This window comes from Setaria italica, chromosome I (assembly GCF_000263155.2).
Source record: "Setaria italica strain Yugu1 chromosome I, Setaria_italica_v2.0, whole genome shotgun sequence".
Lineage (NCBI taxonomy): Eukaryota > Viridiplantae > Streptophyta > Magnoliopsida > Poales > Poaceae > Setaria > Setaria italica.
In genome coordinates this window covers 23,597,254-23,617,536 of record NC_028450.1, presented here as the reverse complement: position 1 = coordinate 23,617,536, position 20,283 = coordinate 23,597,254, and the positions used below count along the sequence as shown (strand labels likewise).

At 42.5% G+C, this 20,283-nt stretch overlaps 1 protein-coding gene across 2 annotated transcripts; it reads left to right on the top strand.

Moving 5' to 3' along the window:
* The first annotated feature begins 405 nt into the window (after positions 1-405).
* Positions 406-8,710, top strand: LOC101760441 (protein ROOT HAIR DEFECTIVE 3). 2 transcript variants are annotated; one of them, XM_004952458.3, is made up of 23 exons: positions 406-530; positions 1,343-1,500; positions 1,593-1,659; positions 1,768-1,870; positions 2,645-2,715; positions 2,796-2,859; positions 2,962-3,027; positions 3,169-3,216; positions 3,307-3,369; positions 3,443-3,499; positions 3,590-3,748; positions 3,826-3,894; positions 3,987-4,078; positions 4,515-4,593; positions 5,293-5,455; positions 6,470-6,594; positions 6,676-6,938; positions 7,016-7,112; positions 7,192-7,353; positions 7,481-7,585; positions 7,770-7,864; positions 7,952-8,048; positions 8,143-8,710. In XM_004952458.3, exons 2-23 carry the CDS (start codon positions 1,353-1,355, stop codon positions 8,365-8,367), a joined length of 2,418 nt encoding a protein of 805 aa, XP_004952515.1. In that variant the 5' UTR covers positions 406-530; positions 1,343-1,352; the 3' UTR covers positions 8,368-8,710. The 2 variants fall into 2 exon arrangements, with proteins under 2 accessions (XP_004952515.1, XP_012698578.1); XM_012843124.3 differs by lacking the exon at positions 406-530 and adding an exon at positions 771-788.
* The last annotated feature ends 11,573 nt before the right edge of the window (positions 8,711-20,283 follow it).

Sequence of the window (20,283 nt, the reverse complement as noted above, 5' to 3'; positions counted from 1 at the left end):
CAGTGCTCTTGCTTTTACTCAATCTCAGATGTAAACCCATCTCCTGAAATCCTTCTTTCAAGATTATCGGCACATTCACCAAGGAGGTTAGGCTAGTGAGTTTCGAAAATGTGTGAAAATAATTGGATAAGGTTACTTATATTTGTCCTCCCATCAAATGTGCTTATTTTCACTGAATAAGGTTACTTATATTTGTACTCAGACGCTTCAAAAACTCATAATCGTCATGATTCATCGAGAAGACTTCGCCTCAAAGAGAAACGAAAATATCCTTTGCCTGACCCCGGGTTAGTGGCTCCAACTGCACTTTCGGAAAAGGGCAGAGATTCTTTACAGGGGCATTACTGGAACAGACACCTTGAGCTCAGCTCACATTAGTCTACAGTACACACATGTGGTCCCCCCCCCCCCCCCCCCCCCCCCCCTCTCTCTCTCTCTGCCTTTCTTTCCTGGCGGCGACGACTGCGCGAGCGGCGCCACCCTTCGCTAGGTCTTCGTCGGGCCCTTCGCCGGCGACGAGTACCCCGCAGGTGTGCCCGCCCCTTCTCTCCTCTTCCAGCTGTGCGAAATCGAGCACCCAAAACCCTAATTTAAGCTATTTTTATTCGGATCTGACCCAATAACAAGCACATACATGTATTATACCTATACTAACTTCGACTTTTTTTTTGCATAACAATTATCGGGTATTATACCTATACTAACTTCGACTTTTTTTTTTGCAAAACAATTATCGGGTGTCCATGTGTAAACCCATGTCCGATACTGGTCCGCCCCTGGGGCTGGCGGTGAGCTTGTACTGTACTGTGTGCGATCTTGCAGTAATAATTGTAGTATTGAACCGTAGGTAGACCCAAATCAAAGCGAGTTAGAGCAGGCATCGTTCAATTTGCCCCCCTAGGTACAATGACATTTACATTGGGGCGATGTTACTTTTCTCTCTCCCCACATTTAATCCTCCTGTATTGATATTCAACTTGACAGGCATAGGATGCTAGTAACTGGACATTTACTTTGTTTTCCTTTTTGTGGAAACTTTAACTAGTGAGCTCAATAAGCTGCATTGCTTGGTTTTGCGGTGGGATGGCAAACACCTGCCTGCCACTCCGTACAACTTCATGCTTGGGTTCTTAAACCCCTAAATATCAGTGTTCTTTTGTGGCAAACGAGTATTGTTGCTGTAAGCTCTGTGTGTTTGTTTTGTCACATTTTATTGTTTGAGAAATCTTTGAGGCAGGCGATGTGCTGCAGTCATATTATCTCAGCTTTGGATTTAGGCTTTTTTAAAACTTTCCTAGCTTATATTGTGATGGTTTATAATTCTTACATTCCTATACTGCAGAAGAAGAGAAATGGGGGATCCATGTTTCTCAACGCAGCTCATCGATGGAGATGGGGTCTTCAATGTTTCTGGATTGGATAATTTCATGAAGGAAGTTAAATTGGGTGAATGCGGGCTCTCATATGCTGTTGTATCAATAATGGGTCCGCAAAGTAGTGGTATGGGGTTTTTTCCTTTTCTCATTCTTTCCATACTGTTTAATGAACACTTTCTTTTACCTGGTTACATTGTTGGCTCCAACTTTTTTCAGGGAAGAGCACACTTTTGAATCATCTTTTTGGCACCAACTTTAGGGAAATGGATGCTTTCAAAGGAAGGCATGCTCCTATTATTCTATATTTCTATGTCTTTGCTTAGCAGAAACTTCTTGGCTTTTGTGGAGCCTGTTCTTGTCAGTAACTCAGTAGCTTTCTTGAAATTTTCAGGTCCCAAACTACCAAAGGTATATGGTTAGCGAAGGCCCAAAATATTGAACCATGCACCCTTGTAATGGATTTGGAAGGAACTGATGGAAGAGAGAGGGGAGAGGTAATGAAAATGAAGACAATGAGATCTTTTTTTTTTTGTGTGCGTGTTGGTGTTTTGGGAGTTGGCAACCAGTATTACTATTTTCCTGTCAGATTTATGTACGCAAATGCAATGTCCTATATAGCTTAGAACCCGATGCATCTCTGTTGATGTTTGTAGCCTTTAAAACTAAGAAATTATGAACACTAGACGCAGGAATGATCAATCCAGAAGTAATATTACAGTAATTTAGCTCTAATTGCAGAGCTGCCAAATTGTATTGTTGTGTCAATAACCCTTCTAACCTGCCTTTTAAAAGGTAACTAACATGGCCACCTGAATAACTGACATTTATCTGGCTAATAACTGGGTTCGGAACCAGCAAAAGTAACTCGCTGATTATCTGTGCTGCCACTCCTGTTTTTAGAAAATTAATTTGAAACTGTGCTAGTAGTGCCACATAAACTAGTCATTTGGGCATCTCCAATAAGCCATCCTATACTTACCTTCACTTTTTGTGCTAAGCCTGCAATGGCTTCCTCATTGATTTGAGTTTATCTTATTATAAATTTTTGATGGAATGTGGCCTCCAGCTTATTAGATCAGCCAGACAATGTCCTGCCTGTTGCATTCTTGCTTCAGTTTATAGGTGAACAAGCTGAAGCTGAAATTGGCTCGTACTGACCCATCTGATTGCTCATAGACGTCAGGGTTGATTGTTGTTCCATTTTGTGTTGCAAAGCTTTTACTCCACATTATGCCTGTATAACTTGTACTTGATCTATTTGATGTCAGGATGACACAGCCTTTGAGAAACAAAGTGCATTGTTTGCTTTGGCTGTCTCGGACATTGTGCTTATCAATATGTAAGTTCTGCTAAGTGATGAATATTGGACCTATTATTTCATTGTGCAATTAAGCATTTGTTTTTTTCCTCCTTCCATAGGTGGTGTCATGACATTGGCAGGGAACAGGCTGCAAACAAGCCTCTTTTGAAGACTGTTTTCCAGGTTACTTTATTGAAACTGAAATCTTAATGTTTATATCTTATTTATTTATTAACGGTGGTGTGCGAGGCATTACATATCCTCATGAATTGTTTATCTGTGTAGGTTATGATGAGGTTGTTCAGTCCTCGTAAAACAACATTGTTATTTGTAATTCGTGATAAATCGAAGGTGAGGGCTTGCTATTGCTGTTAGGATACTTAGAACTACGATAAATTGCAGATAAACTTTTAACTTTTTTAGTTTTTAACCTTCCCATCTAGTTATCTATGTATGTGTAAAGTAATGTCTGCTATTTTTGGTTTAAAACAGACACCCCTGGAAAATCTTGAACCTATTCTAAGGGAAGATATTCAGAAGGTATTTGCTTTCTTGATTATCTGTTATGTGCTGTGTCTGCTGTTTCATTGTATTTTCAGTGTGTTGTGAACTGTTTTCGTTTTGCTGCAGATATGGGATGCTGTTCCTAAACCCCATGCCCATAAAGAAACTCCACTCAGTGAATTTTTCAATGTAAAACTCTTGACCTATTCTTTGTTCTTGTTGTTGGTTATGGTGGATTAACTCACTGTCAATCCACATCCAGGTAGAAGTTGTGGCTCTATCCAGTTATGAGGAAAAAGAAGAGTTATTCAAAGAGCAGGTTGGTGTAAATACAATGTAAATTACTAAACACATGCTTACTGCTAATCTCCCAATGATTATGTCTAATAGTAAATGACTTTTTCTGAAGGTTTCCCAATTAAGAGATAGATTTCAGCATTCTATTGCTCCTGGTGGACTTGCTGGTGACCGCCGTGGTGTTGTCCCAGCTTCAGGTTTTTCTTTTAGTTCACAGCAGTTTTGGAAGGTCATTAAGGAGAACAAAGACCTTGATCTACCTGCTCATAAAGTGAGTACCCTCCACTATTTATTAGTTTGAGCTATCACCATTATGTATATTGACATATCTTTCTATGATCCATGCAGGTTATGGTGGCTACTGTACGCTGTGAGGAAATTGGTAATGAGAAAGTTGCCAGTTTTACAGCTGATGAGGTGATTATAGACTTATAAGTGCATATTGTGCGTGATCCATGTTACATAGAGCTTTGGATTCACTGGATGCTAAAATATTTCTCTACGTAAAGGAATGGCAACAATTCGAGGAGGCTGTTCAACATGACTATGTACCTGGTTTTGGGAAGAAACTCAGCAGCCTTCTTGATAGATGTTTATCAGAGTGAGTACTTTAGTCTTCATGAGCAGTCTTTTCTCTTATTCCTTTTGTGGTATTCCCAAAGTTCAGAAAACATGCATGGCTGGTTCTTACTATTTAGTCTGTTCTAGTTGTGATATCCCAATTCTAGCCATTCTATCCAAGAGAGAACTGTCTCATGGGTTATCGATTGAACTCTAGGATCTTTACTAATTACTTCAAAACAGCAGAGTCCAGGGACATATCCTGGTTGTGGACCCTGTCTATTCCTAATGACTCTTTGGTAATCCCGTTGGGTGTTGGCATAGGGACAAAACATTCTGTAAAGCATGTCTTTTTCTTATTGATGAATTACCTAGTTTAGCATCCAAAGGAAATGCAATGTTTATTTTTTGGCATACATTGTGAGTACTGTCTGAAAAAGAGATAGTAACTTGATGATTTACTTCTTTGATTGCAGGTATGACATGGAGGCTATTTATTTTGATGAAGGTGTCAGAACCTCAAAAAGACAACAACTTGAGTCTAAACTTCTGCAGGTTGTCCCTTCTATTTTTTTTTTGGGTTACAGACACACTTGATCCATTGCATAAAATGATAGATGTGCCTCACCTCGCTTCCTCATATTTACTCCCATTTATATAGATGTCCTCACTACCTAACATTTACTATCTGTACATAAATGTATTTTGTTTTGGATGTGGCAGTCTCCAAGAGGCAACTTGCTACTACTTTCTATCACAATATGTTGGTTAAAATATGAGATATAGTGTGACAGAATTATTTTTTGGTGATGAACATTAGTATTGCTTTCATTAGGTGAATCTTGAACCGTTGCTTATATTTGTAGCCAAATTTTGAAATTGAACTGATTCTCACCCAAATGGCATACATACACAAGGATTAATCAACAGTCTATTCATACACCACACTAGTTTCCTGGAATTTAGAAATCAAATATTGATCTCATTTCCTGTGTACTGATTACCCTATTTTCTAAAACTGATTAGTGGAAGAGTGAAAGCTTTTTTACAGTAGAACTTAAACCTAAGTTGAGTCCAAGAGCATTCTCGTATTCATTTTCTGCTATGACTTGTTATTTCTCAATGGATTTACTTGTATGATCCCAACTAGGTTTGGATCACTGATTTAGTCTCATATGCTGCTTATTTTGTTGTTCTAACACATTGTTTTGGATGACTTCATTCTTAAACCCATGCCTCTTTCATCTCCTATAGCTTGTCAATCCTGCATACCAATCGCTTCTGGGTCATTTACGGACTAGAACTTTGGAAGTATTTAAGGAGTCCTTTGACAAGGCCCTAACAAAGGAGGGATTTGCTGTTGCTGCTCGTGATTGTACACAGACTTTCTTAGAAAAGTTTGATAAAGGATCTGAAGGTATGGTTTCAGGAATGCTATCTATTGATTTCCTCATGGTTACCCAACTTGCTTGGGACTAAAAGGCTTTGCTTTAATTTTTTATGGTTTCTTTAGAAAGGTTATGTTGATCACCTCAGTTGACTCTGGGTTGTGGTGGGGATATTAATTTGGGCTTGGAGTGGAAAGTGGAAACTGGTTCGGTATAAATTTATAATCCAGTGGCAACTTATTAGGCTAGAAGTATACAGCTCAAAGTTCAGAGTCCACTGGTTAACCGTTGTGTGTTTGATGGGATCCTACTGAATCTAAATGGAGTCCTGGTTCTGGTGAGAGATGAACTTTGCCTTTGGAGTTTGGCCGGAGCTCGGGGAATATCCAATCTCCTTGCTCTAGAGCCAGCCAATGCGTGAGTTCTTTCAGTGGTCTTGGGTCAAGCCTTTGACATGTTAGAGAGTTTTTCCCGTAAGATGTAATAGGGAGTGTGTGTGTGTGGGGATGTATGGGGTTTCTAAACCCACTCATTTTTCTTCTTAATATAATGATACGCAGTACTCCTGCGTGTTCGAGAAAAAAAAACAGTTCAGAGTCCACAACCATAATTAGAGCAGACTAACTTTCTATAAGTAATATCTATTCTAATGCTGTCATCCATGGAGAGCAGATCATTGCCACGTATTTTCCTGTTCTCCAATTAAGTATGAAAATTTCAACAAACAAGCTGGTACATTTCTGGTTCTTCTGGTGAATCTACCAACAGCTGAAGAGTAAAAAAACTGTAGATAGGCTTTACCATGAAACAATGTGTATCTGCTTTTGGTGTTTCAGTTTCCAAACCAGTCACCACTGATTGCCTGGGGTACATAACAGCTGTCAAACACAGCTGCACATAACAGCTGTCAAACACACTGCAATATTTATTAGGACAAAAACTTTTGAGTGAACTCTTATTCTAAATAATGTTATTTTTCAGTTTCGAGCCCACTCCTTTTCTACCTAAACATGTCTTTGTTACATATGTGCTCTCTTTGACAGACGCTGCTATTCAGCAAGTGAAATGGGATCCCTCAAAAGTTAAGGATAAGCTTAAGCGTGACATTGAGTCACATGTGGCTTCAGTTCGGGCAGCAAAATTATCTGATCTTTGTGCCAAATATGAGGTTGCTCCCTTCGTCGAGTTTTTCTGTTCATGTCATAGCGCGAACATAGAATTCTTGCCTAATCTTAGAATGTTGTTTCAGGCACAACTTACCAAAGCTCTGGCAGAACCTGTTGAAGCTCTGCTAGATTCAGCCAGTGAAGACACCTGGCCAGCCATTAGAAAGCTTCTTCAACGTGAGACAAAAGCTGCCATTTCAGGCCTTGAATCTACTCTTTCAGCTTTTGAACTCGATGAAGCCACTGAGAAGGAATTGCTCACGAAATTGGAGAACCATGGAAGAAGTGTTGTTGAATCTAAGGCAAAAGAAGAAGCTGGACGGGTCTTGATTCGCATGAAGGACAGGTGAACTCAGTGCATATCTACAACAGAATGAGGGACATATCTTCTGTGTGAAGACTAAACTGGAAACATTTTTGCAGGTTCTCAACATTATTCAGTCGTGATGCTGACTCCATGCCAAGGGTGTGGACAGGAAAGGAGGACATAAAAGCTATTACTAAAACTGCACGTTCAGCTGTATGTCAAATGTCAGTACTATATTTGAAACATAAATGAATTGTTTTAGTAATTAAATAATTTCCCCATTTTACTACAGTCCATGAAGTTGCTGGCTACACTGGCTGCAATTCGGTTGGATGAGGATGGTGACAACATAGAAAACACTCTCTCCCTTGCTCTTGTTGATACTGCAAGACCTGGGACTACCGATAGAAGTATCCAATCGTTTGATCCACTTGCCTCCAGCTCATGGGAGAGGGTAAGGAATATGCTACATTTATGCTCTTCTGCTGAAGGCCTGAAACAAAACTCTAACTCTTACTTAGTATCTTCTTTAAGCACATAGATGTTTTGGATGTTGCTAACAGGATGTCATTAATGTGCAGGTTCCTGAGGAGAAAACTTTAATTAGCCCTGTCCAGTGCAAATCTTTGTGGAGGCAATTTAAAGCTGAAACAGAATATACAGTCACTCAGGCCATAGCTGCTCAGGTATCTCACATGATCCATTATTTCTACAAGTGCTCATTGTGTGATACAAAAAAAATGTGGTGCCTATCGTATCAAAGTCCTTTGTTTTGTTTATTGTCCTCTGGAAATATTGACTGTCATCTGCAATTTTGTTATTGTGCATAATAAAACTTAGATGCTAAACATGTACTGTTGTCTTCATCAGGAAGCAAATAAGAGGAACAACAACTGGCTGCCACCTCCATGGGCACTCGCCGCAATGGCTATTCTTGGATTCAACGAGTTTATGACATTGCTGAAGTATTTTCTTTTGTTTGCAGAATCATACATGAATGCTGATTAAGGTATTCACAGATTTGATCTGACTGACTTTTACTTGGATAACAGGAATCCATTGTACCTGGGTGTCATATTTGTTGTCTTCCTTGTTGGTAAGGCCATTTGGGTACAGTTAGACATTGCCGCGGAATTCCAAAATGGCTTCGTGAGTATTCAAATCACATTTCTATGTTCTATTTTTTTGGCCTTCTAAAGGTTGTGTAAACTGATATCCTTGATATGCTTGCTATATTATACAGCTTCCAGCCCTCCTTTCGCTGTCAACAAAATTTGTTCCCACGATAATGAACATTTTGAAGAGATTAGCAGATGAGGGGCAGAGACCTGCAGCCCCCGAAAGGCAAAGAGAGATGGAACTCCAACCAACGAATGTTTCTTCACACAGCAATGTGACGTCTGCAGGGTCGTCCAGTGTAACCAGGACAGAGAATGGACCGGAATATTCAAGCCCGGTGGCAAAATGATTTTGTTGATCTTTAGCTTTTTGCTGAAAACCAACCCTAGCAGTTTGAGGCTGCACATGGCCTTGAAACCTAGGAAGGAGGTTGAAGTGCCTTGCGGTTTTTGTAAGCTTGCCCTTACCAGACTGATGTATGTAGGTCACACGGCGCCCTCCACCGGGGTTTACTTGATGAATTTTGGGGGCAGGGAGTTGTCTGTAAGAACATTGTGTAATGACTTTGTTTCATTTTACTGTAACATCTTATATGATGGTTGTATAGAAGTTCAGGCCAGGGTGTACACGGCAGCGCATTCAAACGCTACAATATGTCAATATATATGCTCGGTTCCTAGTTGCTTGAATTATGTAAATGTCTTGAAACTGTCATCAGTTTGCTTCGGAAATATATGAAGGGTTTTCTCTGATAACAGAAGCGCATGTGAAAGCTTTCCTAACCTTTTTGGCGTCCCCGGTGCCCATGGTTTACATTATATTTTCTCATTTTCACGGTTTATATCGGAAATTCTCCATATCCATTATCCAAGAATGCCTGTATGTGTTGACAGAGGACGCTGGAGTTTGAATCCGTTGCTGAGGCTCTCATTGGCAGTAAAAATTTTACAGATTGGAGTAAAGTTAAATTGAACTGAAATTTAAGAACATTTAGCTCTTTTTCTCCTTTTGCTGGAACAAGCTGAATCTCCCCGTGCCAACTCCGAGTCCAAGAACACGCGTTGATGCTCATCCTCATGTGCCGGAACGCACCAGTCGCTGCGGTTGCCGGAGAAGAGGCAGCTTCCAGTTTTAGCAGGATTGACCTCACGCAGTTTGCGGAATTCCATATTGCTTTCACCGACTGAGCGATGACAAATTAGCTATGGAAAAGGCTCTACGGAAGGCTTCACTCAAAAAATTCCGACCACATTTGTGTGAGTTTATTTTTAATCGTATTTGATTCAAACCGGAAAACCTGGGGGTAATCTGACGTTTGAGCTATGTGTATTTCCCTGCCTGGCCAATAAGTTCCGGATGTTTTGCACTTGCTGCTCCATTATGCTGGGGTTCTGAGTTCTGACTAGTCAGGAGATAATTTCCAACTCGAGCAAGAGCAACGTTCCAAGGGTTTAGGGTTGCCATACAGATTCAGCATACAGTTTTTTTTTAGGAACAGATAACACAAGAGTTTCAACCCGAACTGGTTGGTGGTGGTCGGTCCGTCAGTCATTTTTTTTACAATAAGGACGCACACAACCAACGCACTCCACACTCACACCACACGTACACACGCGTGCGCGTTCATACACATGCTTATGGAAGATATTAGAAGGCCTAGACCTCTAGTGCATGGGAACGTGCAGTACTACTTACGCGCACGCGTGTGTATACCTAGTGAACCAGGGCTAATCCTGAGCTCAACAGGGTAAAACTCCGGTGAAGCACGTAGGTCCGATCCAGGGATCGAACCGGAGCAGACTGGATGAGCATCCTTGCCAGCAGCCGCACCTGAGCTACGCTCGGTCTTACGGTCTCCCAAGCTACGCTTTGTAGTAGAATTTGTAGTTAAGGCCCAACTCCCGCTTCGGTCGGTCATGCATGACCTCACGGGGGAGGCGGGTTGGCGTTTTCCGTTAGGCCTTAACTACAAGTTCTACTACAAGCGGGAGTTGGGCTGAAGCGGCTTGGCTTCCACGGGCCCATTTCATTTTGGCATCCAGCCCGCGCGTGGCGGAGCTGAACGGGAGCCCGGGATGAGAGGGAACAGCTCGCTTGTGGCTTCTCCCAAGTCCCATGTCATGGCTTCTTCGACTCGATCCTCGTCGGTCACCATGTCGTTGCGGAGGATCCGGGGACCAGGAGACGCAGTGCGCGCGGGACAACAAGGTTTTAGTCAATCCGGAGTGGATCAAGGCGGCTGGTGCCGGCAGGACGAGCAAGAGACTTCCCTTCCCGGTGACCCGTCTAAACTCTAAAGTCGTGTGGCTTCCTACTGCGGGAATGGTATAGATAACCTTTGAGAATCTCATGCTTCAGATCGTTGAGATTTCCTACTAACTTGATTGTTGAGATCAAATTGTTTGGCGCATTGATTTACTCGGGCCAAAGTTTTGTTGGGAACATAACCTGTACCATTCATGTCTCGGTTCAGATCAGCCCAGTTTGGGTTTGGTTCTGTTTGGAACGGCTCAAACTTATGAAAAAGCCATCTTCTCATCAGCTGCTCACATAAATTACTTTTTGAAGAAACTCATCTATAAGTTAAAAGCCAACTGTTTGGCAGCGCAACTTTCCTATAGCTTATTGATGGATGCTGACGTGCAGGCCCCAACTGTCATATGCTATCTCACGGTGCAGGGCAGCTGCCGGCGGTGGAATCTCCCGGTGGAGAGAGCTACCGGCGTGGGTGGAGGAGCTTGGGCTGCGCTGGGCCTGGGCGGTGGCGGGCGAAGGGAGGCATCCAGCGGCGGGCGTGGGGATTTGGGAGAGAGGCAAAGATGTGGGGAGAAGGGACAGAGATGCGGGTGGTGGGGAGGGAGGTCCGGTCACTTGACGAGGGAAGGAGGATCCGGCGGCGGGGAGGAGGGAGGCATGGGCGGCGGGGAGAAACGCAGGTGGCTGCTGAGAAGGAAATACGTGGGTGACAAAAGTATATACCAAATCAAAAAGTCTGCTGGATCCCAATTCTGGAAGGGGTATTAGAAATGAGGAAGTGGTTTCAATGGGGTAGAGCTATTATAGTAAAAAGTGGCTAACGGATCAAGTTTTAGGAGGACACCTAGTGTGGGGAGTGTGCGTTGAAGATTGAGGTTTATTAGCTGCACAGATACTGCAGAGACCCTAGATTTCGGTAGAGGAGGCCTTGAAAGGTGGAACATGCTACATTAACTTTAGAAGAACGCTGTACGAAATAGAAATGATGGAGCAAATACATTTGTGTGAAGGAAGGGATCAGATAAGATGGGACTTGCAGAAGTCAGATAGATACATGGGTGGATCCACAGGGTATGCCGGGTGGGCCACGGCATACGTGGAGCCCAGCTACAATCATTACCCGGTATACCTAACGCCCGGCCCGAGTCCCGCGATGCCCGACGTCCTGCCGACGATTCGGCTTCGGTTACGCGCCGGCGCTGCGCCTCGACGAACGACGAGTCCCTCGAATCCCTCGAAGACGAACCCCTTGACGACTGCCAGGTTTGGTCGGACTGCAGGTTCCATCCTCCCGTTCCGATCCGCACAAGCCTCCAGCAGGTGCGCGTTCGCCCCTCCTCCGATGAATTCAAGTTTTCCTGTGATAGCCTTGTTCCTTTTAGATCTAGAGATGCATGCAAATAAGATAATGTAGATGGACGCTAGCTACTCATAGGATGTGTTCAGGTTTCCAGTGATGGCCTTGTTCGTTTTAGTTGTAGATGCAAATAAAGAGACTTTTGATGGACATTAGGAGCCATGCTCCGAACAAGGAATGACACTGGGAGCCTTGCTGCAGCTATAATGTTACTATACAGTTTCAGATATCCAGAAAATGGGGTAACATCTTGGACTTTCTGCCCAAGTTCCTAGCCAAGTGGCTCTATATGATTTTACCTTGTTATGAATTATTTTAGTACAAGCGATTTTCCAGAATGTCTCGTTTCTGGATGTTGATATATATTCCTTCCATCCTAAATTACTATTTATTTTGATTTTTCTAGGTACATAGATTTTGCTATGTATACGGTATGTTTAGATACGTAGCAAATGTTATGCACCTAGAAGAGAAAAAACGAATAGTAATTTGGGATGGAGGGAGTAGTTGATATATGTTTATAGAATAGTCGAGGTATATGAGTCAAACTCCTCTAATCTTTCCTAAATTCTTTTTTTTTTCTCGAGAGCAATATCTGTTTACCTATGAGTTACTGCATGAGTTGACCTGGTATCTTTTTGCTGAACTCTTTTCCCTACAAGTGACACGGTTTGTCTCTGTTTTTCAGCGGAAATATGTCCGAAGCAGTTCTCCTTGCTGTCACGAAGATTGGCTCCGCTTTAGCGAATGAAAGTGCTAAGGTCATTAAAAATAAGGTGTTGAAAGGGTATTTTCTGCAATGGTTAAAGTGAAAACAAAGTTAAGGGATAAGCTAGGTGATAGTGTTTTGGATGATTGTCTAGTTACATTCATTGAGCGGGATATTTTCTTCCAAGTGAACGAAGAAGATATAATCAAGACATTCATGTCATTCAAAAAGCGGCGGGTAAACAAAGCAGATAAGTAATATTGTAAGTTTTTTATGCTATATTTTGAACTATTTATATTGTGGTTTGTTATTGTTTCTAGCTTAATTTTTAAATTTATTGAATTGTAAATGGTTTTATCGAATTACATAAGATTTTTTTTCGACATACCCTATAGTAAAATTCTAGATCCGCCACTGGGTAGATATACAACTAGATCAATTTACAGAGAGCTAACATTTGGAGGTGTCAAGGACAATTTGATGATGGATGTCTGGAAGAGTCCTGTGCCACTGAAAATAAAAATGTTTATGTAGATGGTTTTTCATGATAGAATCCAGTTAGCAGTCCAACTGAAGAAGAGGAAGTGGGCGGGCCTAGAAAGTTGCAAGCTGTGTGAGGAGACAGAGAGCACAAATCACATCTTGTTTTGCTGCCCAGTAGCGAGGTTCCTGTGGGTTTTTATCAAAGAGACGCTGGGCTGGTAGGCAGCGCCCATATCCTGACAAAGTTGTGTAGAGGTAGTACTGAGAGGGAGAATTTAACAAAATCAAACGTATTTTTCTTGTGTGCATGTACGATGTGGACGCTGTGGAAGATAAAGAACGATGTCGTGTTCAACAACAAGATCGTGGCGACGGTGGTGCACAGGATGACGTCCTTGCTGACGCAATGTGAAGCCGTTACTGAAGCAGAAAGACCTGGCGGAGGTGAAACGTTTGCTTGGAGAGCTCTCACAAGCCTGTCGGCAACTAGCTTAGTAATGGCTACAGGAGTGGACCTGTTTTCTTTTGCCTGTGCTTGGGCTCCTCTTGTCTTTTGTGTCACTGTCAACGGTTAGAATTGTGGTGGTCTAGATGTGTTCAGCGACGAAAGTCTAGTAGAACTAGAGAGTAGTGGTCGTTTAGTTTAGTTCGTTTGACGAGTAGAAGCTGAAGCCGGGACAGATCCCCTGTAATCGAAAACTGGTAATCCTAGTAACAGTTGGCTGAACATTTCACCTACTAAGCTTTCAATAAAGCTGGGTGTAATACCTTTGGTCAAAAAAAGAAACGCGGGAGCGATGAGGGTCTGGGAGGCGCGGGTGAGGGAAAAAGCTGCGAGGAGGAGGTCGCACTCCAGATGCCGCCCCATAACTCATTTACTGGAAGCGCTTCCTCGTGAAGCTGTTCATAAGTTTCGTGTTTGGCCACCCGTTGGCTTATTTTTGATGAGAAGCTGCTCTATAAACAGTTCCATACTGGACCTTTAGCAGGTGTTCAGAATCGGCAGCTAAAACCACGAATCTTTTTGCTGTTAATGATGCCGCGGTGTGCGCTTCCTATTGAAATATCTGGCCCATCTCGTGCTACTGCATGGGAGCCATTGGGCTCCAGCTGGTTGAGCCAATTTGTTTCATATAGGAAAATCAATATGGCGTATGCAGATGGCACATGCAGTAAATGATACGAAGGTTGATTGGCACTTTAATTCAACAATAATTCTATTTCTTTGACCAATAATTTATTTATCTCATGTTTATTGTAAGGACTAAATATTATAAATACATTTACTCTATTTTTTCCTACCTACTATTGATCAAGTTGACAAGTTCTTTATCTAATACAAAGTCCTATATCCATTTTTTACATAATACGATGCAGATGGACCAGCAATGGATGGACCACCTCTACTCCTCCAATACCAGAGAACATTGTCTGCACATGGTATGAATGTGCTTACACTATTTTCTAGTACTGGAGGAGTGGAGGTGGCTCTCCATAGACTTGGAATTCTCATGAACAATGTGTTTTCAGTCGAGAAATCCGAGGTGAATAGGAACATTCTAAAGAGCTAGTGGGATCAGACGCAAACGGGCACACTCATTGAGATTAGTGATGGGCAAACACAGAGATGGCTTGGAGGGTGAACATTCTACACTGTTCTACCATTACTTTAGGATTCTTGACTCCGTGAAGTCCACCATGGAGCGGATATATTCTTTAGTGTATCTTTATTGTCTTGTTCCAGAATTCTAGCATTTTTTTGTCGAACTAGTGAATGATATGAAGGTTGATTGGTGTAAATTTCATGTCACTCTAATTTAACAATAATTCTATATCCATATCCATATTTGTCTTCCAAATACTGTATGCGATGGTCTAATAATTTTGTTATGTATTTGATCAAATTTTGTAGGATAAACTGTCGATACGTCGCAGCGTTGAACGATATGTCACGTCGTTTCCCCCATATCCCCAGCGCAGCCTGTTGGCGCTTCCTTCCCCGTCGGTCATGGACCCATGCCCATTACACAACCGCACTTACGTCGGAGCGTGGTACTTACGCCCTTTGTATTCTAATACTAATTTCATTCTTTATTATATCATACTAATGATTTTTATAATTTTTATTGAAGCTTGTTTCACCAATCGACTAGCTACGACAAATAATAACTAACATGACTGAACAAGCTTCTATGGTGGTACATGAACAAACGAGTCCGATACAAGGTAGATATGTGGTTTCTCTGGCCAATAATTCTGCAAGCATGCGAGAGCAAAGACTTGGTGAAATATTATTATCCATATCCATTCTATTGCCGCACAACAGCCACATGTTGCCGCATGTAGTGCTGTGAGGTAGGAACTGAGTCAAATAGAACATCAGACAAATCATGTAGCTTATCGATCCTATTAGATGGCTCAAAGATATTGTCGAAGCTATAGGTGGTACTTCTCCTTTAGTGCAATCCGAGGTTGTTGGTAAATAGAATTTTAAAAGAGTAATATCTCTTTTCAAGTACCTCTTCGAGAAAGACAGTTCACCTCAATGTCACCAGGATAGGGCATCCCGATGGTTTCAATTGCTGCATGGGGTCAAGTAGCACCAAATAGGGTAACTTTTGAAAGGACTGCCGTGAAGGCCTGCCTACAATAGCTTAAGGATCATGGGTACTTCGTGCTAGACTTCTCATATTTTCGAATAAAAGCGCTCGAGGAGGGAGAAAGCAATGTGACTAGGACTACTGAGAGGCTTTGTTGGCTGAATCAACATGACATGGTATGGCACATTCTTGTATCATTCTAATCATTCTTTTGTCTTTAGTTATGTTACATCTTTAGTTATTTTACATCTTTGAACTTTCATCACATTATTCTCATCTTTTATGATATCTTCGAAAGTATCATTGCGTCAATGAGCTTAAGTGCGATTCTGGAGCAAGTCTTGGATGTATTGAATTTGAGTTACCAAGATGAAAACCCGATATGCAACAGAGATTTCAAGCTCTAGGCTCATCTCACTTTTTACAGGGCACATCAGTTAACCTCTCCATTATTTGAGATTTATGGTAGTGTATGTGACCATCGATGTGAAGCGATAGAGAGTGCACTAATTCATGCTCTAGCTTATATTGATGAAGTGCTAGGCTTTACGATTGGAGACCTTAAGTATGTTCCATATCTAAGGAAGCGAAGCAGAGTAGTATGAAATATGAATTAATGCATAGATGTACCACTACCCTTTTCTTATGCATTTGAACTTGTTCTCTCTAAGACCTTAAGTATTGGTGTATATATTTCATTGCATATACAATCTTCTCTGAGTGTTAATGATTTGAATGGGTTAATACTTGTGAGACTTGGATTTGAATGGGTTGATATATTAACGTAATATTATTGGTAAAATGTCCATGGGATACGAATACAAAATATAAAACAAAAGGGAAAAAAAGAAAAGGAATAACATTTAGTATCGGTTAGTAAAACAAACTGCCATCCGTAACAGCGTGACATGGCTATAACCTGACCAACAGAGAATGAGAGGCAACTCGGGTGGCGACTCTGATGGTGGTACCCTCCGGTGACCTCTCTGTTGGGATACGAGGTAGGCTACGCTAGCGCAAACCAAAATTTTCTACCGCGTACAACCAGGAAGAACTGCCGTATAAGGATCACGGGATTACCACTCGACGCACTACTGGTGCGGAAGATGTAGATATGCGTCGGTGCAGTGAAGACGATCACGTAGTCGATCAACGTAGTCGTACGTAGTCGATCACGTCCAGCAGCTCCTCAGCAGCTCGTCCACGTGCACAGCAAGATCGCCTCCGGTGCCGCGGCTCGTCGTCGGCTCGTCGTGGCTCGTCGGCGGCTCGTCGATGGCTCGTCCAAGTGCTGCAGGCGCAACACCTCCAAGGTATCCACACGTGCAGGGAGGAAGCGTCGCAAGCCGGATTGCTAGATCCGCGAGTTGCAACAGGCGAGGGCGTGGGAGGCGCGGCAGAAGTGTTTCGCAAAAGGTGTGAAACCCTAGGGCGCCCCCACCCCTCTATTTATAGGGGTTCCTGATGGGCCTCTGGATCCGAGGCCCATTAGTACTCCTAAACCTAATCCAACTCGGATCAGATCCGAATTGGGCTTCCAGCCCCTTAAGTGTGTGACCCTATGGGTTCGGATACGTATAGACATGGCCCGAGTAGTCCTACTCGGCCCAATAGTCGGTAGCGGCCTCTAGCAAGACGTGCCAACTCCTATACGCACACGAAGATTATATCAGACGAACCATCACAACATAATATACATGCTATTCCCTTTGCCTCACGATATTTGGTCTAGCTTCAAGCCGACCGCTCTTTCTCGATCCTGTGATTCGGAATCCCTTTGTAGGTTAACTCTTAACCGTACGTAGCATGGCCATGCATTTTCGGATCCGATCACTCGAGGGGCCCAGAGATATCACTCTCAATCAGAGAGGGGCAAATCCCATCTTGATTGACCATGTCTCATAGCATGCTTCTTGACAAACCCGAAAGCTACCTTTATAACTACCCTGTTACGGCGTAGCGTTTGATAGCCCCTAAGTAGGTCGATCCACATCTAGAATACATGCGACAATCTCAGGTCTAAGGACAAAGCGTATATGTTGTTTAAAGAGAGAACTACTTCTCGTGTTGGGTCAGTCCTAACACATGTCTCCACATGTGTCCACATTATTAGTTCAACATCTCCATGTCCATGACTTGTGAAACATAGTCATCAACTAATACATGTGCTAGTCTAATATTCATGTGTGTCCTCACATGAACTCCGACTAGGGACAACTTTAGAATAACCATACAAGTAAAGAGTTTCACATACAATTCACATAATTGCAAATCAATTCAAGTAGCCTTTAATGGATATTCAATGAACACAATATACAAATCATGGATACAAATGGAATATCATCATCTCTATGATTGCCTCTAGGGCATACCTCCAACAGTCTCCCCAGTGATCTTCCCTCCTCATCGGACTGGTCTTGATCATTGGATCCATGTCATGGATGAACAACGCTCCTCCCTTTTGGATCTCCAGCTGGATCTAGTGAACAAGATGGATTTCTCTCCAGGTCTCACCTTCTAGAAATAGGTTCTGGTTTCTCTCGGTAAATCGATCCATCACCCCTCTTCCTTCCCAATGGATCTTTCGTGATGATGGCCACTTTTCAAAGATTCACTTTTCATCTCATGGAGGATTCAGTCGCTTTAGCCTTGCAATCCTGTTTTGGTGGATCTGCTGCGGGTTTTCATGTGACTTATGTTAGTGATCGCCACTTCCGCTTTTCAGTCTCATGCAAATCCTTATCCAAACACCTTCCTTCGCGGCTTCCGAAGCCGCGATGTACTCGGCTTCTGTCGTAGAATCGGCCACCGTCTCCTGCTTGGAACTCTTCCAACTAACAGCACCACCATTTAGCGTGAACACAAATCCTGATTGTGACTTTGAATCGTCTCTGTCGGTTTGGAAACTAGCATCGGTGTAACCTGTTACAACGAGCTCCTCCTGACCTCCATAAACGAGGAACATATCTTTAGTCCTTCTCAAGTATTTAAGAATGTTTTTCACCGCTGTCCAGTGACTCTCACCTGGATCAGATTGGTGTCTACTTGTCATACTTAGCGCATATGAAACATCTGGGCGAGTACTTATCATTGCATACATGATAGATCAGCAGTCGAAGGACACTGAGTCTTGCTGAGATGTATGCCATGTCACATAGGCAAGAACCCTTTCTTTGCCTCTTCCATGCTGAACCGCTTCAACACTTTGTCAATGTAAGTATCTTGGCTTAAACCTATAAGCCTTCTCGATCTATCTCTATAGATCTTAATACCCAGAATATATGCCGCTTCCCCTAAGTCCTTCATCGAAAAACTATTTTTCAGTGAAGTCTTTACGGACTCAAGCATAGGAATGTTATTTCCAATCAGTAATATGTCATCCACATATAAGATTAGAAATACTACAGAGCTCCCACTAACCTTCTTGTAAACACAAGACTCTTCTTCGTTCTTGGTGAAGTCAAACCCTTTGACCACTTCATCAAAACGAATGTTCCAACTCCTAGATGCTTGCTTCAATCCATAAATGGATCTCTGAAGCTTGCATACCTTTCCAGCATTTTTCGGATCGACAAAACCCTCGGGCTGTATCATATACACGTCCTCAGCTAGGTTTCCATTCAGGAAAGCTGTCTTGACATCCATCTGCCATATCTCATAATCGAAATATGCAGCTATAGCTAGAATAATCCGAATGGACTTAAGCATCACTACGGGCGAGAAGGTCTCGTCGTAGTCAACTCCTTGAACTTGTCGAAAACCTTTTGCGACAAGTCGTGCTTTGTAGATGTGAACATTTCCATCCATGTCCTTTTTCTTCTTATAGATCCACTTGCACTCTATGGCTTTAACACCATCAGGCGGGTCAACCAAGTTCCAAACTTGATTGTCTCCCATGGACTCTATTTCGGATTGCATGGCACTCTGCCATTTTTCGGAGTCTGGGTCCATCATTGCTTCTGCATATGTCGCAGGCTCATCATTGTCCAACAATAATATTTCCCGCATTTCGCGGAGCCTTGCCGACCTTCGTGGTTGTGGCGGTGCTTCTCTTGCCATGGGTATCTCAACTTGTTCTGCTACGTTAGCATCACTCATTGATTCTTGCCCGATTGGCTCATCTTGAACTTCTTCAAGATGCACTGTCTTTCCACTCTTTTCTCCTTTGAGAAACTCTTTCTCTAGGAAAACCCCGTTCCGAGCGACAAACACTTTGCCTTCTGATCGGTTGTAGAAATAATATCCCAAAGTTTCCTTTGGATATCCCACGAAAATGCACTTATCCGACTTGGGTGTGATCTTGTCTGACTGAAGTCGCTTGACAAACACTTCACATCCCCAAATCTTTAGAAAAGACAAACTAGGAACCTTTCCAGTCCACATCTCATATGGTGTCTTAACTACGGATTTAGATGGTACCCTATTAAGTGTGAAAGCTGCTGTTTCTAGAGCGTATCCCCAAAATGACAACGGTAGGTCCGACTGGCTCATCATTGATCGAACCATGTCTAACAAAGTTCGATTACGTCGCTCGGACACACCGTTTCTCTGAGGTGTTCCAGGCGGCGTAAGTTGTGGAACAATTCCGCAACTCTTTAGATGATTGCTAAACTCGTGGCTCAAATACTCGCCTCCACGATCAGATCGTAAGGCCTTAATTTTCTTGCCACGCTGATTTTCAACTTCATTCTGAAATTCCTTGAACTTTTCAAAGGTTTCAGACTTGTGCCTCATTAAGTAGACATAGCCATATCTACTAAAATCATCAGTAAAAGTTATGAAGTATTGGAATCCTCCTCTAGCCGTCGTGCTCATTGGTCCGCATACATCACTATGTACGAGTTCCAACAAGTCTACTGC

What these genes read in the sequence shown, in the direction of transcription:
- LOC101760441 (XM_004952458.3), top strand. Translation starts at nt 1,353, where the DNA reads ATGGGGGATCCATGTTTCTCAACGCAGCTCATCGATGGAGATGGGGTC. An exon ending in ATGGAAGAGAGAGGGGAGAG is followed by an intron (nt 1,871 to 2,644) that starts GTAATGAAAATG and finishes ATTTGATGTCAG; the next exon opens with GATGACACAGCCTTTGAGAA. An exon ending in TAATTCGTGATAAATCGAAG is followed by an intron (nt 3,028 to 3,168) that starts GTGAGGGCTTGC and finishes GGTTTAAAACAG; the next exon opens with ACACCCCTGGAAAATCTTGA.